Here is a 27,935-nt window from a genome sequence, read left to right on the forward strand (position 1 = left end):
ATTAGAAATGTATCGATCTTGTTTAAACTCCATATTTATCACCCGGAAAATTTCCTTGCTTTTTATATCCATGCCAAGGTAATTTATTAGCAACTCGAAGATCGTCCATCCTACGAATCCATTCGTTTGGGCATATTGTCGTGAAAACTTGTTTAAACCAACTGCATGCATTTGATCCTGCCCCTAAAATATGTTCACACCGATAGAAATCTGTATACATTACATAACAACGTAACGTTTGGTTCTGTTGTTGAAATCTAAAGAACATTTAAAATAATTTTAAATGTTATTGATTTTAGATGCAGGATGGAAATGAAAATATTAAAATATTCAATTAACGTAGAACTAAAACGAAGCTACCTTGGATCGTCGCCAGTAAAAAAAAATTCTGGCTCTTTTGGTTTTTCTTCTACTTCTTCTCTTTTCAAACATGGATCATCTTCATCTACCTCTATAAGTATCTTTTTTTTTGGACTTTTAGTTTGATCTGTTGAGTCATCTGTAACTTGCACCGGATTTATGGGATTTCTTCTATAATCCGCATCCAGTTCATCATTTTTATTAGAAGTCATCGTCTTTCAAATTTGTATTATTTTTAAGTGTAAAAGATTGATTTATTTCTTATAAAAAATTGCAAATAACAAATACAATACGAAATCATTTATACTACGGTTATATTGTATTGCGATAATTCAAATTTTTGAAATTAGGTAAATATAGATAGGAAATCCAGCGCACTCTTTTACCGATACACAAAACTGTTATCAGTAGCTTATTACTTTTTGTTTTTTTAATAAAGCTAACAGAGAACTAGAAATAATAATAAAAATATAGGATCATTTTAATACTACCTTGATAAGAATTTTATTTCACAATTATTTTTCAATTTTACCAATAAAACAATAGATCAAACGTTTGCATTTATCGTAGCCGGCTGTAAAATATATGCAAATTATAATTACAATTCCTAAAGCATGAGTGGCGGTACGAGGAAAGGAACTATGAAAGTACACGTATCACTTGACGTCTTTTATAAAGTGTGTTTTGCCAATATTTAAAAGAGCCATAAAATTAAAATGATATCGCTGGGTCTTCTACTTCTTTATGCTATTGTATTTGCAATAATATGTGTAATTTTGGTATGTTTTTAGGTTATATTATAATTCATATGCCTTCTAAAGTTGTATAAACGTGGCAGTTGTATAAATATGTTTTAAAAATACAAATTTTGTTAAACATATTTATTAATATTTTTTATTGTAATAATAAAATTAATGTTATATACTTTCAGTTTGTGATGGTACTGTATGTGATAACAGAACCATATCCGAAAATATGGCGAGATGACAAAGAAAAATATTTTTTCAATCCAAAAACGGGAACAACAGAAGCTTTTCCTTCTTTATATGATAATTGGAATGTACATTTAAGTGTTATAGTACCTGCATACAATGAAGAAACAAGATGTAAATATTGATTCATTAACAGTAATGGTACATAATATAAAAATATTTTTTTTTTTTGCAGTGCCTCTGATGTTAGATGAATGTTTGGAATATTTAAATCGTCGATCGAAAAATGGATGTACTTATGAAATAATTATAGTTAGTGATGGAAGCACAGATAACACTGTAAAGATTGCACACAAATATGCATTAAAACATGAAAACATTAGAGTACTAGAACTTGTTAAAAATAGAGGAAAAGGTGGTGCAGTAAGACTAGTTAGTAATGAATAATTTTTCAAATGTTTGTAGCATATTTTGCATTTTCTTATATCACAATTCTTTATCACAATTACTTTTATTTAAGGGTATATTAAGTGCAAGAGGTAGTGCAATACTATTTGCAGATGCAGATGGTGCTACCAAGTTTGAAGATTTGGAAAAGTTAGATGAAAGTTTGAGAAGCATTTTAGGATGTAAGTTATTTTCTACATAGCTATTTGAATTAAGCACAGCATAAGATATATGAAAAGTGAAAATTTTCTTTTTAGTTGATTATATGAATAAACCAGATGAAGTCAGTTCTTCTCATGCAGTTGTATGCGGGTCTAGAGCTCATTTGGAAAAAGAAGAAACTGCCAAAAGAACCTTTTTCCGATTGCTGTTAATGCATGGATTTCATTTCTTAGTATGGTTTTGGGGTGTCAGAGGTATCAGAGATACACAATGTGGTTTCAAGCTTATAACAAGAGAATCTGCAAGAACTATATTTCAAGCCCTGCATGTTGAAAGATGGGCATTTGATGTAGAAATATTATATATTGCAAGAGTTCTAGACATTCCTATTACTGAAATTCCTGTTCATTGGACAGAAATAGAAGGATCTAAGATAGTACCATTCTGGAGTTGGTTACAGATGGGTAGAGATCTATTTTTTATTTGGTGCAAGTATAGAATTGGTGCATGGAGAATAAAAAGATCCAAGAAAACATAACATAGATGCACATACAAGTGTCTATGAACTTATAAAGTAATAATATTCTATTTATGGAAATTAAAGAAACATTATCTATCATATTTCATATGATAATCATGATATACTTTTCCTTTGTAAGGAAAGTTTATGAATCTATAGTGTTGTAACAAATTCGATTTTATTCAACGATTACACGATAAAAGTATAATAAATTATTATACATGCAATACAACCTTTTAAACCTATTATTTTAGACTAAGCTTTGCAGATATGTTACCTATTCTGTTACATTCAATCTTTTCTTTATACAAGTACTGTAATATGTAACAATCACCATGTATAAATATTTTATAATTAAAAATAAGTCCTTGCATTTATCATGATTTATTACGACTTTCAAAATATAAAACTGTTCTTTAGTTTTTTTCAATTGTGAAAAGCAATTCGCCAATGACATAGGTAAATACATACTAGCCCGTTAGCAATGACTATAGATTCAACATGACTGGACATGTTTTTGATTCTATTTCTTAGAAATCGATCAAAATCAGCACAAGATCGGAAAATTATTAAAACAACTGTTTGACAAACTTGGATTTCCATAAATTAAATTTTTTTAATTTCGATCTCATCTTCATCTATGCAAAAACGGCGCAAACTGCTCAACGAGTTACCGATTGGTTTTCCGAAAGACAGGAACACTAACATTACCTGTCGGAAAGTAGCGGAGATAAACTGTATACATATCTATATATCTGTAGTCACTGCCGTTAGTAACACGACGTCAGAATTTCTGAAAGCGTGACGTATTGTGACGTCGATTACATTTTCACGATATTTTTTGCCAAACATTTTCCGGGATTATATTTGGATACTCATAATCAGTTAAAAAGTACTGTTGAGTAATACACCTGATACAAACACTTATTACTTATATCTTGTGATAATTAACTTCAAAAATGTCTTTTGTATCACCTATGCCGAGTCGAGAATTCCTCTGGGACGTATTTCAAAGGTAAATTGAAACTTTTCTTATTTGTTTGAGTAATTAATTTAATATACGAAAATTTTTATGTGAATATCTTCTCACAAGTATGTTCAACTAAAGAAATATTACATACACTTTACTGTGATGGTTATCTTTAAGTATGTCATCTATATATGTAATTACTTACTAATGAACTTTTTGAAGTTTTAATCCTATATATCTGTGTATTTCTATATTTAAAGTTAATGTACATAATTTTCCTAATAAGTAAAGAAAGTATAGATTTTTTAAATGATATGTTTTAGAGTCGACAAAGACAGATCTGGTGCAATTACTGCAGAAGAATTGCAGCAAGCTCTTTCAAATGGAACTTGGACACCATTTAATCCAGAAACTGTTCGTTTAATGATTGGTAATTATGGTGTTTATATGCTTTAAATGATCATGTAAATCAATAGAAAGTTAAATGATGAATGATGTTAAATGATGAAAGTTAAAAGTTGAATGATGTAGTTGGATTATAAAGCACTATGTTCATTGATGCACAATTACATTCATTGATATGTACATACACTGGTACAGTTCCTAGCTAGATTTGCATGGTCCTTTATCTTTAATACATGTTTAGTCAATTTTATTGGTGCAGGTATGTTTGACATTGACAAAAATGATGCTGATTCCTCAGGTATGTTTGATAAAAATCAAAAAGGAACAGTCAGTTTTGAAGAATTTGGAGCTTTGTGGAAATATGTAACAGATTGGCAAAATTGCTTCAGATCATTTGATCGGGATAACAGTGGAAACATTGATAGAAATGAATTAAAAACAGCTCTCATAAATTTTGGATATCGATTATCAGATCAAATTATTGATACTCTTATACGTAAATATGACAGAGCTGGTCGTGGAACTATATATTTTGATGATTTTATTCAGTGTTGTATAGTTCTATATGTAAGTATAGATTTTTATAAAATTTATTATCAATTAAGAATTATAGTTTATTGTTTAAAAATATATGTACTTCTATTACTTTTCAGACTCTGACTGCTGCCTTTAGACAGTTAGACACAGATTTAGATGGTGTTATTACAATCCACTATGAACAGTTCCTGGGCATGGTATTCAATCTTAAAATATAAGATAATATATCTGTATTTTATTGGAATTATTCTTGCCTACATTGGCACCTCAATATTTAAGACATGCATATTATACAAATGTTTGATGCCAAATTAAAAATTTACTGTTTAGAAGTTATAAAAATTTAGTTAAATATATACAGAAACATTCCTAATGGAACAAATATGAATATTTAGCTTATACATCTATCTCTTCAAAAATGTTAATGTAATATATATTTTGCTTTATAACTTATTAGAATGTTAAAAATGAAAAAATATTTGAGCAATTATTACATGTTCTAGAAAATTTTAATACATTTCCAATAGAAAATAACCAACTTTTAAAAATAAAGTTTCCTATACTACATAACTTTTTATATTGTTTTTAGTTTTACTGTACAGAAAGAACTGTGTCAATTACGTATGAAAATGAAACTGATATTAATCATGTTACCTTGAAGTATTTTATATTATTTTAATACCAGTGCACATATATGAATTATACCCCTTTATATTGTTGTGAAAAATATTAAATAATCTATAAGTCTGATAAAACTATTATAAAGTCAAAATTATTTTGACTGTGCTTTGTTAAAGTATGAGTGCTACATTTAATTATGAGATCTATACTTCTGTATTTTTCTATTAATAAATCAATATGTATTTTAATTAAATACTTATACGAATTAATACACTTATACGTGTATTTGTGTGTATTATACGAATTACTGTTTAAACGAAATTTAAAGACCAGGCTGGCTTTAGACTTCCCTCCTTCCTAACCATGAGTACTTTTAACCAGTTAACTGCGGAATTTAGTTTTAGAAATCCCTCACGGGATACGTAATTAAAACCAAGCAATGACGAGTATACAAGTCGAACGCAGTACAAATACTCATATTATGAATTTTACGAAAAGAGTAAAACGAGGAAGGATTATATTTTTTATTTTACACGACGAGTGTACGCGTCAACCGCACCGAAATAAAGTTTTGCATTTATGCAAATTTTTACTTTCATTCAATAATGAATTCCTCTCGAAAATTGTTATAAGAAAAATATTTGTTAGTCAACGTAGCGAATTTCTATCAAATGAAAAGCAGAAATTATGTGTTCTGTGAACAAGAGCGAGATCTGGCGTCTGACCAGAGTCATGGATAAAGTCATGGCCCTTCCAATGTACAACGTCTCTTCTTGAAATATCTTCGCCAGGGTTGATTTCTTTCTACCATTGCGTATCAAACAACTTCGTTCTTTCTAAATTCCATATTTTGTGATTTTCTTTTTATTTTATTTTTAACCGACTTCGAAAAGAAGGAGGTAATTAGTCATTTGTAATTAGTCAAAAATCATACAAGTTCCTTTTGCAGGAACTATAAAATTACTATAGTTATACGTTCTATATGGTAATATTGCAATCCCGAAAATACTTTTCTGAATTTAAACTGTTGTGTCCCAATTAAAAAATATATAAATCTTCTTATCGTAGCTCTTAGCTTGATATCGCTTTCTAAAAGTTCTCTTCAGAAAACGATATCAATTACCAGGTCACACCACATGGAGGTGGCTACGTTAGTGACCCACCCTAAAATCATAAGAACGTGAAACCATTCAAAACAGACAACATAAAATAAAAATTTAAACAACACAATCTAGAAATAGAAAATAAAATTAACATCCTAATATCAGAAACAATTGAGAAAATAATAATAATTTAACAATAAAATGCTGTAAGGGAAAACATAATTATTAGGATTAGATATACAATAACATGAAACCATTCAAAACAGACAACATAATATAAAAATTTAAACAATACAATCTTGAAATAGAAAATAGAATTAACATCCTAATATCAGAAACAATTGAGAAAATAACAATTCAACAATAAAATGCTGAAATAGAAAATATAATTAACATCATAATTTCTGCAACAATTGAGAAAATAACAATTCAACAATAAAATGCTGAAATAGAAAATACAATTAACATCATAATTTCAGTAACAATTAAAAGATAATTCAACAATAAAATGCTGAAATAGAAAATATAATTAACATCATAATTTCGATAACAATTGAAATGAAAAATGCCGACAACAGAAAATATAATTACCATTACAATCTCAGAGTATGTTTTAAATAAATAGAACATAATTAAAATAAGAACATGAAATATAATTGATGTGCAAATCAATAAGAAAAGAATAATTTATTTCAATAAAGCAATAAACGAAAAAGAAATAGAGGAAATAAAATCGCGATTTGACCATTCAACGAACTGGGTATTGAACTCGTAAAATTTCGAGTTCAATACGTCCTGGACGGTATTATTCATACCGTTCAAGAAAAAACACAAAAAATGAAAAAAACAAATTAGCGAGCATAGTGACAGAATGACTGTCCATCCGAAGATGGAGAGCCATTAGTAGTTCCCCTCTTCTGGGCAAATTTTGCCGGGGCTCTTCAGCATATAGCCTCTTCTTTCTTCGGCAATAGCCTCACAAAAATCACTCGCGAAAATTTTACGTTTGCTCAGACATTTGTAAAAACGTAACACGTAAACGAGCAACGATCCCTTGAATCGCTACTCGCATACCTGCACAATTTTTGCAAATGTCCAAGCACAAAACACTTTTTAATTTCACTTCACTTCACTTCACTGCACTTTCACTGTAATACTTCATTTTTGTAATCGGGTCTAGTACCACGACTACGACTTACAAACTAATAAGGCTTGGCCTTGAAAAAATCAAGAGAGAATGCTAAATTAATTAATTGATAAATTAATTAAATTGCATTTTCATCTTTTCTCTTGATTTTTGGTTTCCCAACCCCAGATACAAGCTTCTCACGTATTAGAAGAGAATACGAAGAGAAACATGAAAGCTTGCTCTGGCCCTGCCTACTTATAAATTAAACTCAATCACACCAGAAGTAAACTACCTGCCTGCCTATCGCTATATTTAAAAAAGGGCAAAAATCATTCTCACAAAAATTCACTCCACGGTTCTCATACAACCACCCGGGTGCAAAAATGCCTACGCCTAGAGAGAACGTCCCGGGACGCCTCCGACACCCGAGTTCAATTCAACTTTCACACTCTAATAAAATCATACCTTTTTGCTGAAATCGACTGACAGATAATAGTGAACATTATGCTAAAGTAATACATTTCATTTTCGTATTCTATTGAATTATCTAATGTAAAAATATTTCAATTTATTCTTGATAAGTATTTTGTAATATTATAGTAAGTTAAGATTGTTAATAAACGATACAAATCCCACATCCTAACCACACACACACATGTGAAATTTCTATCGTGGTTCACTATTGGTTCACTACTTTTGTCAGTCGCCAAAATGTATTACACTTAAAACTAAACCTTGTCCACCGCCCTCCACCCACGCGAGTACATCTAAGTACCCGAATGAGCTTTGGGCATAAAAATGAACAAGGCCAAAGGTATTTTCACCTACCAGTTTTCTTCATGTGTGCTGAAATGCCTAAGCTAAAACGTATGATTAGCAAAAACTAAAGATGATATTCTCACTTTATTAAAAGTAAGAATATCGGCGAAATTTCACGGCTCCGATTTAGTATATGGGCTGGCCCCCCCCCCAAGGGAGTTTTATTTTTAATAAAAGTGACTCGACTTTGCAAATATAAAGCTTGAAGAGCAAATACAGGAAAGCAAAATTGAGCAACTATGACATAAAACATGGTGCACTTTTAATATCGGCTGGCAACGAAGGTTTTCGGGCCCCCTGGACTTACGCCCGACGCTACATACCACCCACCCCGCCTAGGAAAGGATGCACCCCTTCGCTAAGAGCGCTACCCGCCCGTCCAACACGTTGCATCCAACGTGTCAGATTGACGGACGCCCATAGTATAGGCAAAAGGACTGCAGTTTATTAAATGGAACATATGGATGTGCGCCACATTCTAAACTGCGCCTTGAAAGGCCTAGTAATGCATGGTTTTATCTCCCATGAGATGGTGTTCACGGTCTTATGCCGCGGAATCCTTGTAACTAACTTGATTAATTAAATAAAACATTGAGTTTAAAAACCAAAAGGATTCCCACCGAATACTAGTAAGTGCATCGTCATAGTTACTCTCGCGCTGGAAATTTTTCGCAACACTAATTAAAATAGAAAATCCTGATCTAGCAACATGGCTAAGGGAGCTTTAAATTATGCTTGAAGAGCAAATACTGAAAATTGAGCAAATATGACTCAACATTCGTCCACTGCTAATATCAGCTGGCAACGGAGGTTCTTAGGCCCCCTGGACTAGCGCCCGACGCTACATACCACCCACCCCGCCTGTTTAAGGCTCTAGGTCCAGGCAGGGTGCACCCCTTCGCTAAGAGCGCTACCCACCCATCGAACACGTTGCATCCAACGTGTCCGAGTGGTGGACGCCCATAGTATAGGCAAAAGGACTTTAAGACAGCTTAGCGTATGGGATGCAACATACTTAAATGTTCCGTACTCTATGGCTGTGCCTGCAAAGGCCTAGTAATGCATGGTTATATCTCCCATGAGGTGGTGTTCACGGTCTTATGCCGCGGAATCCTTGTAACTAATTTTATCAAATAAAAACCAAAAGGATTCCCACCGAATACTAGTCAGTGTATAGTCATATTTACTCTCGCGCCGGAAATTTTTCGCAACACTACTTAAACTTGAAAATTCTAACAGGGTAATATTTACCCTCGCGTTGAAAATTTTTTGCAACACTACTTAAACTTAAAAATTCTAACGGGGTAATATTTACTCTCTCGTTTAAAATTTTTCGCAACACTACTTAAACATGAAAATCCTAACGGGGTAATATTTATTCTCGCGTTGAAAATTTTTCGCAACACTACTATAACTTGAAAATCCTAACGGGGTAATATTTCACTACACAAGGGTATGCGGGTGGATAAATGATTATATGATAGAGTTCGTGATGCTGAAGTGCGAATGATGAGTGTTTAGGGTCGAGAACCGGTAACGTGACAGAATGAATTTCAAGTACGAAAGTGGAACTTTATACAATGCTTGAAGAGCAAATACCGACCCCTCTGGGGGCCAGCCTATATACTAAACTGATGCCAATTTCACGAGTAAAATCGGAAAAACGTTTCAATTTCAAGAGTGATTTCGTTATCAAAGTAAGTAGTTATAATAATTAATAGTATTCATGCTTATTACTTTGATATTGAAATCCGCTCGTCGCGAAATAAATTCTTGTACATATAAAAAAGAAAGTGTATTGTGAAGTCGGAGGGTCATCCGACTTCTCTACATTTTTAAACTCGAAATCTATGTATGTAAATATGTACAAGAAAACCCTATCCTGAGCTAAGGTATAAAATACACAAAAAAGTAATTTGCACGATTATCATTGTATAAAATGATACAGTGATATTCGTGGGTCACTATGCTCGCTTAAAAAATAAAAATTACAACCAATTCCCGTGTCGCTACGGACCACTCATCCTACGACATGATGGGAACCGGAGGAACTTTAAAGCATGCGACTCACCGATCGTTGACTTGCACTACTGCACTCGCCACGCATCTTACAATTAGATTGATCCATAGCTCGACTGTTGGCTCGTCAAAGAAACGGTACCCCTACTAGCCAAAGCACTCATCTGGAAGCATAAAAATCACGATTCTTGAACGATATATGTTTTCTCTCAATTTGTTGTAGTTAATATGCTAATACATACTATAATTTAAAAATATGCATGCAAAACCATATGGGAATAACTACATCATAAAATACGGTAAAACGCATGCAAATAAATACATCCCAAAACACATGAAGATCAAAACCATAGAACACCATAAAATGTTTGCAAAATTGTAGTAAAACACATAGGGTACCACTCCAGAAAACCTACTAATAAATCCGTATAAATATACCAAAACACATAGGGTACCACTTCATAAAACCCACTAATAAATCCATAAATATATGCCAAAGCACAAAGGAAACCACACCATAAAACACAATAAAGCACATGCAAGTACATGGGGTACCACACCACACAGCACACTAATGCACTTGTATAAAAATGTCAGAACACATGGGTGACCACACCATAAGACGCACTAATATATCCGTATAAATATTCCAAAACACATGGGAAACACTATAGGAAACACCATAGGCACACATAGAAACACTTGTGGTAACACACTGATAAATCCATGCACGAATATCCATAGTGTCAACCCGTACCGGTATATGTTTGGCAGCTCCATCCGTATCCTTCGGCGGTCGCGATAAGTGACTAGATCTGACCTTCCTTCAGGTCGCCGTTGTACCGGCGCGCGACGCGCCCAGTCAAGCATGACGTTCCGCTTCACCGGTTCAGCGGCCGGTTACATTTAACTACTTCTATCTGATATTTGTTAATATTTGTTTAATTATTATTTTATATTTTACAATTGTTTATTAATCAAATTATTGTTATATCTATTTAAATTGTTTATTTCTTTACACTTCCGCGTGGGTATATTGCAAAATTTTGTTTAATTATTCTATTAAAAATTATTTAATTATTATTTTTAATTTTACAATTGTTTATTAATCAAACGAACGAACTGCGCCCTACAGAATGAACGAGAAACTAAATTTCTGGTCTGTTTTACGTTGTTGACGTCTTTCGCGAGTGAACAATCAACGAAATCGTAGTTTTCAAATTACTTCTACCTAGAGACTTGTACATCATCCCTTGGGTGCTCGTTTTAGTCTATCCGACCCAAAGAATATCAGTCTGGTCCCTATTTGGACATACGATTCACAGAAATGTTTATATTACGAATAAATCAATGCAGGTGAGTCCGATCCGCCATTTTCTTGACCGTTGACAGACAGCAATTTCAATATTTTATAAGTTTTTGACGATTTGGATAATATAAGGACCAGACAAATATTCTTTAGAACCTTCTGAACACGTCTCTCAAATTTTTTTACATTCTGTTTAGAAATGAGGACGTAATTTGAAAACTCGCGTCTAGGGATTTCTCTAGGGACTGTCGGTAAAGTTTTCGACGCTCGCTAAATGTAGGCTTTTTTACCGATGCGGAATTCGGAATTCGGCCTCGACGTGTAGTGCCATCTACTGGCATGCAGGGAAAAAATGCCAACGGTACCATTTTTACAGAGATCAGTATTACCCCAATGTTTCCAGGTTAGGAAATGGCACTAAAATATTGTCTGAAATGCATTAAAAATACAAAGCGTTTAATTAATTCTAATAAGCAGAAATATTCAAATATTGTCGGAAATGTAAATTGAACTTAGTTCCATTAGCTACGCGGCGCTAGTATTTTATACCCCGTTGATACCTCCTTTTTTCAATTATCGAGTTTAACGCTTCAAATGACCAGTGATGCCGTTATTTAAGTAATATTGTACCCGTAGAACATTGTGCTATTTCTCGCGTGGTTTGAAATTTGTTTATTTTTCAAAAAAAAGCTAATTTTCAGTTTTGTTATTTTGCCCGTTCACCGCTAGATGGCACCAGTGATCCCCCTCCTTTCAAATCGCGACCAACATAGGATTGAAAAACATTGAAAATTAAGTTTATATAGCATATTTAGTTTATTAAATTAACTATTTTACATTGGCATGATGTTCTGTGTTATTTCTATAGAAATTGAACTCCTAAAAACCCTATAAGTACTGGTAGCAAAAAAGGGTTAACCACCGACTCATGGGGGTGTAGTATTGCTACTTGCTTGTCTACAAGTGTACTCGTAGGTATTCGACATAAGATTAACGATGTGACAATATTATGTTGCAATAGAGTCTCCAAAAGTGTCTGCCATTACTGGACAACCTATAGGGTCGATATAGAATACTAAAAAATTCGACGTAGTTCAATGACGTCCTTCTTTGAAAGAAAATAACGATAAATCCTCGTGTACGACGTTTTCTGGCTAGCAAAGGGATTAATTAAGTTTAACCAGAGCGTTTGCTTTAGAAGCTCGATTAAAAAAACGAAAGAAAAAAGTGTAAACGTGTAGAAATATATATAGAGAGAGACACGCGTGTATTCGTTCCTTAAATAAATCGGTTCGAGTGACGGATCGGGGAAGAAGATTAACGAGCGACCGTGTGTCGTTCGATTCGATACGTCGAATTAACACGGGACAGGAACGAACCTCTCGGTATATCGGTTATTAATGACTCCGTATTGCCTTTGCCAATGCAAAACTACTCGTTGGAGCGATTCGTGACTTTGGAAAGCTTCGATTAATCGCGGCTGATAAATGCTCGCGATGAATCGCATTATGGTTCGATGAATTGCGGTTAATTATCACAAACGTTAACAGCAGACTCGTAGCGACTTTTAACAAACTTTCATTACATTGCGAAACATAATTCTTCGAACAGGGATCACGGATAAAATCCAGAGAAATTGGAATTTCCCAAATATTCGGAAATTGTTCAACGTCGGCACGTCGGCTTCTATTACCGTAAGGTTAACAGTGCGAGGATTTTAGAGCACGGCTATAAATACCTGTAATAAAGCACAGGATCATTAATCTTCGACGGTAATTTCGGTTTGCAGTGGCGACATTCGCCGTCTCCTTTGCTCTCCATTCCGCTCCCTCGACACCCTGCCATCTCTTTCGTCTCTCCCTTCTCTCCAACCCCCTCCTCTCTCTTACGTACACTTGTGTACCCCCGTACTCGCGTATCCTGCTCGTTCTCGCACTTTCCTAGGATAATTAATGATCCTAAAAGCGATCTACTCACGGTTGTCTCGTTTCGGGGCAATCCTTCTCCGTCTTGCTTGCCACCGCCCTCGAACCAACCTTGCTGCTCATTGCGAACTCTGTTACACGTGGATTAAAACGATCCCTTTTTAACGCGTTTGCTGTTCAAAGTGGAATGTTAAACACTTGAGGTCTCAAGGTTTAAACTAAATATATCCTGATGACACTAAGTCTTACAATTAGATACAAGACAGTGACAGTTATTTCAAAAAATGTGCATAATGATGGATAGGTGAGCGAGCACTTGCGAGAAACCTGTCGCGAGTGTCCATCTAGCGGCAAGTACTTGAAACAGCGCCATAGATACAGCTTCGCAGAAAGCGATGGATCTAAAGAACAATCAGAATTTATTTAACTCTCGTATCTCTGGTTTGAACGTCTTTCAACGTTTTCGAAGGTCTCGATAGTTGTTCAACGCAGAAGGATTATTGTCTGAAGAACTTTAGTTAAAAAAAAAATACAGAAAAGGGAACGTGTAAGAATTAGCATAGACGGTCCAGGTGCCATGTCGTCTTGGGTTTATCTCCGCAGCCGTCGATCTCTAATTACCTGGAAACAGGGAACAGTCAGTATCCCTTCTCTTGGTCCCCCATATAATAAAACCAATATTTTCATGACAATCGGGCGAAAGGAGACGTTCGCCAGGCATTATCTCGCCTTGGCTAATTTCTTCGACGCAAAGTTGCTCGTGCAGCTTCCCGATCCATCGACAAACCTTTTCTCCACTGTTTTTTTTCTCTTTATCTATCCTGTACGCTTCGTCTCTTCTGGCGACCAGTGAATACGGAAGCGACGAAAGCTGGAATTTCCGGTTGATTCGGCACGCTAACGATGGGGTGGTTCAACACCCCATAGGGACCAGGAACGTTTTACGCGACGATCCCCCTATTGTCAACCTTTTGCCATAATCTGCTCGTCGATTTGCACAATAATGGACACGCACCGACGAACAGCAAATTAGCGAACAGAAGCGGTTTGAATCGCTCGCGTCTGAGCTCGTCGACCATTTGCTGGCTACGCGGAGACGCGAACTTCTTCGTTCGTTCGGCAATGAAATTTTGAACAATCTACTTTCTACTTTATCTTTAGCGAAAAAGTAATCTAGTAAATATTCCATAATTGATCAGAGCCGTGCCAGATTCGCCGGCGAACCAATTCCGCGAACAGAAAACCTTTCCAGCCTGGATATCCGTTCTTGCATCAATATTTAATCGCGGCTAACAAGATGGCGGTGGTATGCACGCTACTCAGATGGGCTATAAATGCGCGAGCAGGCCTCGTAATAGTTTTAACTTAACGTTCTTGGTATATCCTTATGTTAGCGTGGCGAGTGTGCGAGCATTCGTGTCTCGACGACAACGCTTCGACACTAGCGAAGAAAGAGCAGCGAGTGAGGCTCGCGTAAGAAAGAAACAGAGACCTCCTAGAGATTTCCGATGGAGTGGAACGGAGAAAGGAAGAACAAATAGTTGGAATTACGTGGGGCTAGGCGCAGGCCTGAGAATTGTCAATCGAAGGTGCCAAGAAACGAGAGAACGTCCCGAGGCGCGGCTCCTCAAACATCCTTCCTTTGGACGGGGCCGCGAACGTTCCTTGGCCTCGTGTAATTACGACCTGTCGCGTTTCAGGAAATTCACAGGAAATTCGACAAGAATAGATATCATGAATTAATTTACAGAGACTTTTATGTCCGACTCATTATACAGTGGAATATTGTAGGACCATCATTAGCCAATATCACCAGTTCAATATAACAAAACTTTTAATTAATCTTCAATATCACTGGTATTGTATTGATTGCGCAATGCATCAAAAGCAATGATTTAACGACCAGATAAATTATCCAAACAGGGAGTGTTTCGATGATTATCGCTCAGTAACTTACGGACCAATTAATTTTTCGTAGATTTGGAAATCGAGATAAGGCGAAATCGGTCGGTAATGGAAGGTATTTGCAAGCGTATCGAAGGACAAACGGAAAGAAACCTGGTCAGGGTTTAATTCCGGACAGTCGGGTTAATCCCTGGGTCCCTTCGGCTAATGTACTTCGAAGATTCCGTAATGCGATGGAAGTCGCTACCCTCACGACAACCCTGGTTCTTCCTGTTTCACAATTTCTTCGATTACGCTCGGGCATACGGGCGGACACGCAGAAAACACGTGTGCGTTGTGCCGTGTCATGGTTTCACGTGTTGCTCGTTTGTTAGAATAAATTATATATCTACTGTACGACATTGATAACACACAACATCCAGGTAATAACCGTTTTAACTTCAACACACTCCGTTTCTGAACGATCAAGACCTCCGAAGGCTTTCAAAAATTTCTAATTTCGAACAATGCTCGGAATGAATCGAAATTTTAGTTGTGTATACACGTTCGAAGTGATTCGAAGTAATTATTAACCCATCACTAAGTGCTTCTAATAGGCTGAGCGAAGGCATGAAGAGCGAGAAAGAGGAAAGAAGTATCAAGGAAACACAATATCTAGCAACTTCGGTTAGATTGAATTTAACTACCAGAGCGAGGCAAGAATTAATACCTAGCTGTAATTCATAAAATAGCGAAAGAAAGCTCGAAGTAGTAGAAAACTCGAGTATTGCTCGAGTAGGTTCTGTGAGAATCTGAAGAGAGGCTCTCCTATAAAATTTTGGAAATCGTAACGGTTTAAATTGGAATAAGCGAGACCCACGAAGGACCTTCGGCCAGGTCTGATGACCTTCCGAGAAACACCGTAACGGACAATGACTACCTACCGAGTCGGAAATTCGATGGTCGATCGGTTTCCACTTTGCCCTGTAAACGCCAGCCCGTGTCTATTGGACGCTTTCGTCATTCGCAATATTTCCGCTCGACGTCCTACAGAGTACAAACTAAAAATTATAATGAAGACATCAAAATTGTCTAACTCTACTTCAACGACGTTCGATTTGAAACAAATCAAGAGAGGACCCAGTATAGTCCTGTCGACGTTTCCAAGTGAATCTACTGTCGGTAGAACGATGCAACCGATGAAGTTTCCTTCGACCGGTCGATAGCGTACTCGTCCAAAGGGAGCGAAATCGTAAATCGCAAGAGTAAATCGTACATGGTTCCTGGCGTGCAATTATCTCTCGCAGTCGGTTCGCGAGGTCACAGGGCGGACCTTAACTGCGGCTCGTCTCGCGTAGATCCATATACCCTTATAAAGGATCGCGTTTGTAAATCATAAAATTCGCAGTTTCACACGCTCTCTACTTTGGCCAGCCCCTCTCTTTCGTTTGCCCCTTGCGTCCTCCATCGATGCACAAGAAGGAAGAGGAGGAAGAAGAGGAGGAGAGCCCTCTCCCCGGGCTGCAATTACCTGCAATTTGTACTACGGCCACCATATACGCCATCTTTACTGTATTATGTGTGTTGTTGTGTGTGAGACTCGGTGAAGCACATGCAGATGCGCGCGAAACTGCGAGAGGAGCTGCAAGAACTCGAGCGATGAAGAAAAGAGTTGGGATATAGGGGGAGCGAGTGAAAGAGGGTGGATGCTGACCGCAGATATTGCTTCTCTAACTGATAAGATATGCATTATGTCATTTTAATTATGATTATTTTGTAAAAACGAGTTTCTTATCATGAATAATGATCTCTCGCTTCGTGAAAAAAGATGTCATGACGAGCTCGAGATTGCAATCATGGACAATTACCGTCAAACTTACGCCGTATCTTCATAATACGAGTATTAAGATGCGCATGAAATCGCGAAGGGAAAATAGGTGTCCGGTTGCCCATCATCAGGGCTAATAGCTCATATTAGTATCTATTTTACAAAAATATAATTTCATAACTTTTAAATTGTATTTTTTTTTTTCTTTTTTCTTACAATTTCGCTTGACTGTACGATAGGATAAAAGGGAAATTCCGCGCGACCGCATCGAAAATCTGCACCGTGTCCGCGCTCAGGTTCGTAACGCGGAGGTCGTTATCCGATAGGGTGCGCGAAAGAGAAGCTAGGCAGAAGGAGAAGAAGAAAGGAGCAGAGAGGTAGAAGTAAGATGAAGAAAGAAGGAAAGAGGTTTTGTAACGAAGAGAGGGAAGAAGAGCAACGGCAGAAGAGGGAGGTGTCGATACCGGGCGTGACCGTAGGTCTACCGCCTACCGCAGCCCTCTATGCGCAGCACCGCGACGGCGTTGGCGTGCTAGGCCTCCGCCCACTGGATACTATTTCGCCTGCCTGTTCGTCCTGTCCACCAGCGAACGTCGCCGGCCTGGTACCGAGGCGTGGAAGAGTAGAGGGGATCGCGAATGCAACCGAACATCCAAAGCGTCAGATCGCAAGCGGACGCGAGTGTGCGCGCGTCAGCTCCGTGTGTCTTTGCTTCTTTCGAAGTTTCTTTCCATTATCGCCGATCCGTTTTCGTTCGGTTTCATTCGGCTCCGTTCCGTTTCGGTCCGTCCAATCGGGGGTAGACGATCCTCGAGCGACGATGCCGAACCGAATCGGTTGCACGAGGTCGCGCGTGTAATCGGTAGCCGCTACGCCTTCGTCACGCTCGTGCATCCTCGAAAACACAGCCGATCTAACCTGGTATCCTGCTCCCGTTCCCCCTCCCTCGCCCTTACAAATACCAACAGCGAGCCTTCATCGACCCCTCTTCCTTTTTCCTACCCGTCCTTCCTTCCTTCCTTCCTTCCTTCCTTCCTTCCGTCCTGAAGTGTCAGTCCCTTTTCGTGTCGCGGTGTGCGCGCATTACCATCGTACCGTGCACGACACTGGCTAGCCACGTATACGCGTACGCGTGCGCCGCGTCGTCCGCTCGTAAACTTTCCGCGTTTTTTCTCCTCTGTGCTGTTGAGTGCCAGTCTACCGCGACCACCACCTACCGAGACACGTTGGTGATAAAAAAAACACGCGTCCATGTCAATCATCGAGGATCCGCGTGTGCTCCTTGTACCTTGGTGACAGCACGACGCCGACAACGACGACGGTGATAATTTAAACTGAGGTGCTGTCTGTGTGTCACTGGTTGCTGCTGCAAACTGGTTACTGTTTATGTTTCGGTGGACAAAGGATTTAAACCAAAGACATGGACACGTATTCGCGTGGCCGAGGTAACAGTGATTCTACACGGTGTCGATGATCCCCATCCCGATTCAGATCCCTATTGACCGGTAATCGTGCGGCACGACCGACGGAGTTGATTTTAATACGTCACGTGCAATTCACGCCGCTCCGACATCGACGCTGCCGCGTCGAGAGAAACGTGTAACGTGTCGCGCACGCGGCAATTTGCTACTCAAGTTACGTTTTTTCAATTGTCAACGTGAGATTGGCGAGAAGCCGTCGTCGTGACGCGAAACGACGTGGTACTGTGGTAAACGCCGAGAGCCGTGCGTCCCGCTCTCTTCGCGTCGCGCTCGTATTTTGGCAGCGTGTTTAGCTGCGGGGGTGTCTCTCGTGTTGTGGGCGACCGCACTGCGGTAAAACAGCCAAAATTCGGGTGAAGAACAGAGAACCGTTACCATCCTACGCGATGGAGATGAGCGACGAGTACCAAGATATGGGAAATCCTGGAGGAGGGGTCACGGTGGCCAACATACCCATGGCTCATCATCAGCACACACCTGACAGCCCATTGGTGAGTGTTCTTTTATTCGATGATACCTGCGTAATTCGCTTCGTATTTGTATTTTTCAAAACATGTTTTCGTGCTAACACAAATGTACACAAAATGAAGGCTTTTTTTAATCTGTAAACTTTGGTCGTTAATTCGAATAGAGCACAATATCGCGTGTGGTTAACCTGGTGAAATATTACTAGACACGTGCTTTTTTTTATCGTTGGCTGATTTTATCGATCAATAACCGTCGATCTAATAATATGAGATTTTTTAATAAGACCTTTAGACGACAAATATTTGACACTTGAAAAACGTAATGATATTATTTTAAAACTATAAATACGTGTAGAGAAAATAATAATTAGCATGTTTGTAATTGAAAATATAAAATACAAAATAATATTATAGCCTGGCAGAAGGACAAACGTAGTTTACAAACAATTCCAGTCTAGATGGTTACATTTTTTCTCTCCTTTTTTACATAAATATCTGAGCCATAAGTTTGATGCACGTGCCTAGCGTTCTTGATATAAAAGTCACGTTCTTGGCTTGTTTATAACCGCGATCGTCCTAGAAACGTCGATGAATTTAACGGTTCGTAAATAGTTCGTCTAATCGTTCGAACATGTTCCCGAGAGAAACTATAAAAATAGAGCAGGCGAACAGTGGGTCGGCCGAAATAATTTCTCGATGATCTATAATGCAGAAATTGTGCAAATTGACACGTGAACATAGGCCATTTGCAATCGCATTTCTTTAGTGTAATTACCTATAACAACCACTGACAAGCGGAAATAATTACGAGAACATAACTTTATTGTTAAGTTCAAGGTTTGAAAGTTTTACGTAAAGACGAACCGTATTACCGTCGAAATTCAACTGACGCTTTCGAACTTCGCATAATTAATATTATCTCGTGACGTCATTTAAATTCCTAAGTTACATCGTGACTAATACAATAGTAATAAACAGAAAACGTTCTGGTACCCTAGTCAACTTCGATTTTCCGGTCGACCAGTGACGTGTCATCTTCAGAACCTGTGGAATATCCAACTATTTACACTGGCTATTGTAAGACTAAATTTCCCTAGTTTTATAAACTTTGATCCCTATCGTTCGAATAATGGGCGAATCGCAATTGTGTCGTTTATTTTTCGCGATGAGGCAGCCTCGTGCACGCTTTGAAATTTTCATTGACTCACGTCTTCCTCGCGACCTCGATGACATCGCGATAGGAATCGTTCGGTAGGAGATCCAGGAAAAACGCCTTTCCGTACGTGTTCCTTTCAAAAATAAACTATTCCTCCGTCCAAGGATAAAGGGTTGTGCGGTGCAAATTCGCAAACCCTTTTCCATAACGAAACGGTTAACGATTGGTATTGTAATAGTGCCAATCAACGCGTTAACGAGCGTTTCGTTCATAGAAGGTCTTTATGTATGAAACGACGGTAGACAGGGATGCAACGCGTTACCGGTTGTGTCGTTGTGCCGCGAGAGAGGTGTAAACACGGCTCCGGAGCCGTGTGAATCGCCACTCTCTAATGCATTCAAGTATTTGCACGCGTGAGGGTTGCACTGTCGCGAAATGAAAGGCAGTGACACGTGTGCGTGTGAGCGGATAAAAGCGAGCCAGACGAGAGAAAGGTGTGTATGTACGAAAACGGTGAAAGAAAGGGAGCTCGATGAACGAGCAAAGATAGAGTGATACTGGAAATGAGAGAAAGAGAGAGGGTTAAGGTAGGATAGAGAGGGGGGTTAACAGAGTGGTAGATCGGGCAAACGGTGTGCAGAAGAGCGAGGCGGAAGGGCGGGGATTCACCTTTCGGCCAATCGGATCGAGTTGCGAGTGCGGCGAACCTCGCTGTTTCACCTGCAGACGCCATGTCGTGACGTCATGTCTCTCTCTCGTTACCACGGAACCAGGTAAACCATGTGCGATCATACCAATGTCGTGATACTCCTGTCACTGCTACCCTTCTACAAGGGTATTTCAAGATTTCTCCTTGTTTATTCGAACAAAGGTGTTTATTCAATTTCGAAACTAATTGTAAGCTAGGAAACCTTTAAACAAGCTCACGATTCAAGTGCAGTAGACTTGAATCACACTCTAATTAGATTTCATTATAATTTGCGTAGCGGAGACTCGTAAGAGACAATTTTCTTTGTTTGTTTCAACATTGCAACAGAATAATCGGAAAATCATAAGGCACCGGAGTTTAACATGTCCGTCTAATTATATTGAATAGAGGGTTTGATTAGGAACCGGAGTTAGCTGGTGAACGTTCTTGTCAGTGTTCCTTTTTAGAAGAGGCGGTCTGCGCTATCCCTATTATCTTTCCGGGCCACGATTCCTATCCGTCTCTCGAAGAGTTGCCAACTATTATTCGGCCGTTTTACGATAGCCCTATAAAAATCTCATAATTAGATTTTGAAGGTAATATCCTGGCGGAGGTCGGCACTCAGACGCCTGGCCCGTAGGAAGGGTCAGGTTAAAATTGCAAACACTAATCTCTCCCTTTATTCTTTTTTTTTTATCTTGTAAAGCAGACTCGAGTGAAGGACAAACGATTCCAAGACTCCGTTATTCGTCGATATTCTTATCGTTTAATGTTTGTATTCACGATCGCACGGAAATTAAAAAAACAATTTAACGGGCGCACTTTGCAATGCACGAATTGAAAAGATATTCCAATGCTCATTACGATAAGGTAATAATAGTGTGGAGGACCGTTTAATCTTTCCAGGGATATCCATTTCTGTTTTTTTTTAATGTATACGCAACGAAAGGGGTTAGAGGAGTGGACGCGATGGCGTCGAAACGCGTCGTCAGGGAGGCGATCCGCGGGAACGCGCATGCATTCCTCGTTGCAGCTTCAATGCGCGTGATCGCGATCCAACGCAACGAGCCTCGAGCATTCAAGGATCTCGATGGTGGGGAATCACCGTGGTCACTGTAGCCGGAAGGTGGGAGAAAGAGTGAATGAAATAAAGAAGAAAAAAAAAATAAGAATGCGCCAGGACCAAGCTGATTCGCGATTGGTCCACGCTCGTGTCGCGGTCACGCCTGCCTTTTTATTTATGCGCCGCTCGGACTCGCTCGGCTATCCTCGCCTCCGTCCCGGTTACTTCGATTTTCATTTAAATTCTCATTTCGATTTTCTTGCTTTCCCGTGGAAAATCCAATGACAGTTACAACTTCTACTCGTCACTTGGTGTTGAAATTACTTATTTTTTAAATTAGAGGTTACAATTGAGCGCAGTAACGATATTTGACATGTGTCCTCATTTAATAGTTAATAATTATCGGTCACTTCTGTTTTATGTTGACGTGTTTAGTGTATATATATATATATGATCTTTTTAATCACGTTCATTAAGCGATTATCCTAGGACGTGCGTAATTATTTGTTACTCGTGGTGATATCGACAAAAAAGACATATTTTTTATTAGCATACGAAATAAATAGGTATGCACGGTAACAACGATAGCGCCTAACGTTCGATAATTACTTAACATTGACCGTGAAAGCAAATTGTTATCAGGAACCTTACAGAGGGTAAAGTGTGCAATTTATCGAAATGAAAATTCTAACCGAACGTCATGCTCGACCGATGGAATAGTTGCATCCGCATATTCTTGATAGCAGGTTGGTTAGCAGCATCCTCTCGGATATCTTGCGTTCCACGAATGCAACTATCAATTACACGGTGTCTTGATGAGTTCTTTAACCAGCTACCTCGTCCGTAGAAGCTTCACTTCGCTCGCCTTCGAAGCTTCAGCTTCATCCTCGCATTTTCCTATCCGTCGAATTACGAGCGAACAAAAGAAATAAACTTCTGATAGCCTAGCTTTCGTTCCAACTTGACAAGAGGCTCTGTGTGCTTCATAAATTATCCTAGTAAAACGCCTACGGACACTGAATATTCCTATTAACTTTTTGGTCATTGCTCGCTTGCTCACTCGCTCGTACGACGTCGATTATCCTTTGAAATTGGCTTCAACGAAATGGAGTCGGTAACGAGAGTGGTGGATGAAAAATTCATCGATAGTTGAATGATTAATTTTCTCGACAAATACGCCAGCTTGTTTTTTCGTTGGCGCAAGGTGCACCTGCTGTAGCGGGAGCTGAGGGAGAACAGCGTGTAAAAGATGTCGGATCAGATTTTGGAAAGGAACGGCTACCGTGTCGCTGCTTGGTTTGGTTTGTTTGTTGTCCTGGATGAGTCAAGTGGGACTTTCTAAGGTTAGCACCCAATTGGCTATCACACCCCATTCGAAGCTGGAAGGGAAAAAGGTACGAGCGAGACCATTAGGCAAAGACTTATAAGGTGGCTACTGCCACCAAGGTGGTCGTGGGCTCCTCTTAGCTGGAAAAGACCCCATGCAGGTAATGGGCCCTGGCACGAGCCTACCGATATTCTTCCCTTCTGTCGAGACGCCACGCCGGTCTATACTGGCCGTAAACGCGCCGCATCTACGGTTAAGCCGATTTCACGCGTGACGAGTTTTCGCAAAACTGCCGTTTCTCGCAACGACGCGTCTCTCTTTTTGCTTCCTCTCTCTGTATATCGCTAACCCGAGACAGAAACTAGTGGAAAAACACACCAATTTTGAATTGATGCCAATCGAATTTACTTTGATTCGGGGGTATTCATCTTCGACGTCGATTGCTGGCAAGTTGGAAAAAAGGGAAATCGTTGGTGCACGTATTTTTGGGTATGGCCCTCCACTCTCCTCCGTTGGGATATGTAATTTGAGCCACCTCGTGTATCTCGCGCTCGCGCGGTCCTAAGTAAACTACGGCTCGAGATGGACTCCTCTCGCGGATGCTCCGACATGCTCGACGTGGACGAAAGGTACGCGCGGATGAAAAAGGCGAAACGGGTTTCTCCGTGGAACTCGTGCAAACATCGAGAGCCAGAGACGCGCCACGACCGACCACGAACCCTCTTGTTGACTCTTCAACTTTACTCCGCGCCTTTTGGCTCTCTCTTTCTCCGATGGCGCTCCACGTACACCGAGTCCTCCAGGTCGGTCGGGTCGTCGACTTCTTCTTACCTGGCCGTTTCGTGGAACAAACGCGCGTGAAACGGACAGAGACGTTTCATTTAATTTTCGTGCGTGTTTGATGAAGTACAGTTTGACGGACGATTCCGTGTTGGCCGAGTATAGGCTTCAGAATTTTGTCCGCTGCTCGAATGCAAGGTGAATCATGCCTCGAGAAATCTGGAGAAACTTTTCGAGAAACGACGAAGAAATGTTTTTTTAAGAAAAGTGTTAAAACCTTTGATCGGTGTATATCGCATCGATGAACGATATGCAACTCGGTGCACCGAGTGCAACAGTGGTTTGCGTAACCGAATGCACTTTGTGCTTTAATGCATTTACACAGGCACGCGGTGGGATAGGAAAGAAAAGTATAACTCGCCGAATGCCGTAATTCGTCCATTCACGTATCATTATATCAGCACTGGTGCACAGATAACGTTGTTGCAATCGTCGCAATTATATTTTTACGATCCCAGCCAAGGCTTCTATTCCTTGACTATTAATGCGTCCGAACACGGCCATCTGAACGTTCTACAACCTAGAATCGCCACGGTTTTTCAACCTGGAATACCCCTTCCTCCGATTCTACCAGACGATTGTTTTTCTCGAAGGCTGTACCGTTTCGATCGGGCCCTCGATCTCTCGTGAATGGTGATGAAAAAACAGCATGGCTGTAGAATCATTTTACTAACGGTAGCTTGGCCGTTGCATCGCGCACAGACGCTTGTGGAGCTGCTAAAATGCAACAGAATTGACCCATTGAAGAAAAAAGATGCAACTTTCAATTTTTCAACTCGAAAACACTTCCATTAAACGTCGTACAGAGTGGTGTTTTGAAAAGTCGTGGAATCTTGGAGGGTAGAAGGATTAAGGGTCGAAGAAGAGGACCTTTTAACATTATCTTAAGCGATCGACGTTCCTCGAAGCCATCGACGAGCCGAGTAGTCGCGTTCATTCCAGCTTTGCTTCCTTTTCTTCTCTCCTGTACAAACAATGGGAATAATTTCGTAGAAAGTGGCTGTCGCCTGGGTCAGGTCGGTGCCTGATGACTTTATAACTCTTGCAAGGACAGAAAAGTTCTCCCTTCGGGTTCGTTACCTTTTTTCCTTCCCCCGTTCTGACGTCACAACATTTTCATTTCAACGAGCCATCCCGTGTACCAGGTAGCTCCATAAAGTTTTGCCATTTCTTCAGGACTAGCCCCGGCAAAATAGCGGCTATACCAAGCTTTCTTCTCAAATTTTCGTCCTTGCCAATTTACTCGGATTTTTATTTTCCCTCGTTCTCATTGTCTCGCTCGAAGGATGCTCGTTGAAGACGGTCAGAATTGGGAAACTTTGGGATCGTTTATGAGCTTCGAGGTGTTTCGTCGTCTAACGACTTTTAACCTGGATGTCACGGCGGAGAAAATTACATAAATTTTAATGTAATAAATTTCAACAGTTGAAGATTAAAATACCATTATCCGTCACGCGCAAGACACCCCGTATATCGTGGCGCATCCATTATGGCGTTTAACCGCGTTGCAGCTTTTGCAATAATTATCCCCGCAGCGTGCAGCTGCGGTAGAGTAACCGAAAGCGTATCATTATCGACATTTATTACCCTCAATTGATTTTACCAAGCAGAGATATAATAATCGTGTTTCACTGAAAAACCTGGAGCGAACGTACGTATCGACCGGACGATTTTACCGCGCTTTCAAACTATGCACTTTACGCACGCCCTACTTTCGTCTTAATAAATCCGTCGATCGCTCGCTGGCTTTGATGTCTTCTGTAATGGGATAGTTGGGCTCGCCTAGAGGATTACGTACAAGTGTATTTTCGCGTTCTTCCCGTTCGAACGAGGACATGACGTTTCGCCTTCGCGGCGACATTAATTTCACACCTTACTTCTCGTTGTGTTAATTATCCTCGTTTCTCTTTGATTACTTTGTCGTCGACCAATGCCAACGAGGATACGTATGTATAATATTATTATACATATTCCTAATTAATCATTTAGCTATTAATAAGGAAAAGGTAGTTGCAATCACAGATTTCAGTTTTCTGTCCACTTTCCGTTGGAAATGTCGTTTGAAATAAAATCTTTGGTCGAGAGATCAGAGTGTCGAGGGAATTAGCATCGAACGACTATAAGTCAAGGGACGTTCCGTTAGAGGGTAGGATTTGAAGAGGAAAGGAAGAGTTTGGTAGTGGTTGTTCGGTAAGGAAGAAGCATAGCAGGACGACCAGTTAGTTTCCTTCGATGGGCGGCAGGACAGGATCGCAGAGCTATAGATGGACGAGCACGATATCGATAGTCATTGTGTATCGAGAGACCTCGTATCTCTTTGGGATTATCGATCGAGCGACCCTCTCTGTGGGGGGTCTTAAGACGGTCCTGAAACCCCGTTATTTCCCTCTCGGTAGAATCGTTTCTCTTCCTTCTTCTCTTGTCTCCGTCATGAGCGAAATTTTCATTTTCCGCCAAATTTCGTTCGTCTCGAGTAAATTAATCTTCTGTAATTTCTTCTTCTTTCTTTGGTATCTTGATACGATGTTATGATATTGAAGATAGGAAGGAAGATACCTTGTAGAAGAACGTTTCGCGCTACCTCGCGTAATCGCAAGAGATACGAAAAACGTGCAAGATAGATTAGAAAACTTTCTCTGTATATTTGAGCAAGATATTCGAAGAAAAGATGAGAATCACTGGAGTTCGAAAGGGAATTTGGAGGGTAAGCCGCACGTGCCGACCGCATGTTGTCGAAGCGTTCCTTCTCGAACGTCTTCTAGGGCCAGGACCTTTTCAATTTCCGTTTCATGAGATCCTGTAGCCTGGACCCAGTTCGGCCCACGATTGGCTCCTGTCGTTGAATATTCAAATATTCGAATTTTCCTGCACGACAACCCCAATTGGCGCGGTTCCTCTGTCATTCCCCTCTTCAAGTTGTTCCACAGGTAACAATACATCGCTTAGAAAGTCGAGAAAGCTAGATAGCCGTCAATATATTTCCGCGAAATTCGCTTGCCGTATTTATAGAAGATCCTTGAAAGCTGTTCCCGACAACGCAACACGATAACAACGCAATGGATTTTACTTGGTAATTTTTCACGCGCGTCAGTCGCGAAAATCACGCGGATACGTGGCACTCAATATCTTCTTCATTCTTTTTTTCTTCTTTAATTTCTGTTCGTCGCGTGCTTGGTCGGCTCGAACAATCGTGGCAACGGTACAATCCCCGTGCATACAAGTATTATGTACGGTTTAGAAGAGTTCGTTGTTGTTGTTGTGTCGTCGTTTGTTCGTTTCGCGGCAACGATTGCAATTCCTCGGAGCGTGCGTTAAAAGGCATCATTGTCGCCCGCGGAATACAATTAGCAGTAAATTAGCATACGCCATCGGGGAGCGATAATAAAATCCTGCATATTATAACGATTGCATCGGATCTTCACAATGCCCGTTGTCGACCACAAATTATTAATTTAATGACCGAGAACTCGAACGCGCGAGGGAATTACGAGCGGTGAAGACGTCGACGACGACGACGAGGCGAGGACCGATGGAAATTCTTCGCGAGCGTTCTATTGCCGTTCGAGTCGAAGGGAAAAAATCATACTGTCCGCTATATTCACGACGACTTTGTAACAATCGCGTTGCAATTGCTGTCGACCGGTTTCTTCTTTCTTCTTTCCTTGAAATCGAAGATTTGCAATCGTCGTTGAAGAGGGAACGACGTTTCTCGTTAGGGACACCTGTTGTCCCGTTCGGATAATGTTGTTGGCAACTGCAAACATAGAAACTCTCTGTTTTCCCTGACGTAACAAGGAATTTTCTATTTCTTCCTTTCAAACTAACCAACTGCATCTGTGTTCACCTAAAACACTGACTATTTTTTGCATACAACCTTGAACCATAGATCAGGTCGTTAATAGGATCCTAGATAAGAGGAGACTCGGTTAGCTAGCACGAGGAA

At 39.5% G+C, this 27,935-nt stretch overlaps 4 protein-coding genes across 7 annotated transcripts in view; 3 read left to right on the top strand and 1 right to left on the bottom strand.

Moving 5' to 3' along the window:
- Window positions 1–22: 22 nt before the first annotated feature.
- LOC117600524 (uncharacterized) lies at window positions 23–743 on the bottom strand. Its single transcript, XM_034316085.2, has 2 exons — window positions 361–743; window positions 23–257 (listed from the first exon to the last, which is right to left on the bottom strand). Exons 1-2 carry the CDS (start codon window positions 570–572, stop codon window positions 23–25), a joined length of 447 nt encoding a protein of 148 aa, XP_034171976.2. The 5' UTR covers window positions 573–743.
- A 151-nt stretch (window positions 744–894) lies between these two features.
- On the top strand, window positions 895–3,047 carry wol (Dolichyl-phosphate beta-glucosyltransferase wollknaeuel). Its single transcript, XM_034316077.2, has 5 exons — window positions 895–1,139; window positions 1,292–1,466; window positions 1,528–1,724; window positions 1,813–1,921; window positions 1,997–3,047. Exons 1-5 carry the CDS (start codon window positions 1,077–1,079, stop codon window positions 2,437–2,439), a joined length of 987 nt encoding a protein of 328 aa, XP_034171968.1. The 5' UTR covers window positions 895–1,076; the 3' UTR covers window positions 2,440–3,047.
- A 127-nt stretch (window positions 3,048–3,174) lies between these two features.
- Window positions 3,175–4,556, top strand: Alg-2 (Apoptosis-linked gene-2). 2 transcript variants are annotated; one of them, XM_034316081.2, is made up of 4 exons: window positions 3,175–3,436; window positions 3,715–3,821; window positions 4,056–4,363; window positions 4,450–4,556. In XM_034316081.2, exons 1-4 carry the CDS (start codon window positions 3,381–3,383, stop codon window positions 4,549–4,551), a joined length of 573 nt encoding a protein of 190 aa, XP_034171972.1. In that variant the 5' UTR covers window positions 3,175–3,380; the 3' UTR covers window positions 4,552–4,556. The 2 variants fall into 2 exon arrangements, with proteins under 2 accessions (XP_034171972.1, XP_034171973.1); XM_034316082.2 differs by having other exon boundaries at window positions 3,178–3,436; window positions 4,095–4,363.
- Window positions 4,557–17,625: 13,069 nt separating this feature from the next.
- The window catches only part of retn (retained), a 72,464-nt gene continuing 62,154 nt past the window's right edge, over window positions 17,626–27,935 (top strand). For all 3 annotated transcript variants that reach the window (XM_034340780.2, XM_034340782.2, XM_034340781.2), the window contains exon 1: window positions 17,626–18,942. In XM_034340780.2, coding sequence (XP_034196671.2) covers window positions 18,838–18,942 — 105 coding nt within the window. In that variant the 5' untranslated portion in view covers window positions 17,626–18,837. The remainder of the gene's footprint in view (window positions 18,943–27,935) is intronic.

The sequence above is a fragment of the Osmia lignaria genome, chromosome 15, assembly GCF_051020975.1.
Source record: "Osmia lignaria lignaria isolate PbOS001 chromosome 15, iyOsmLign1, whole genome shotgun sequence".
In the NCBI taxonomy this organism is placed as follows: Eukaryota; Metazoa; Arthropoda; class Insecta; order Hymenoptera; family Megachilidae; genus Osmia; species Osmia lignaria.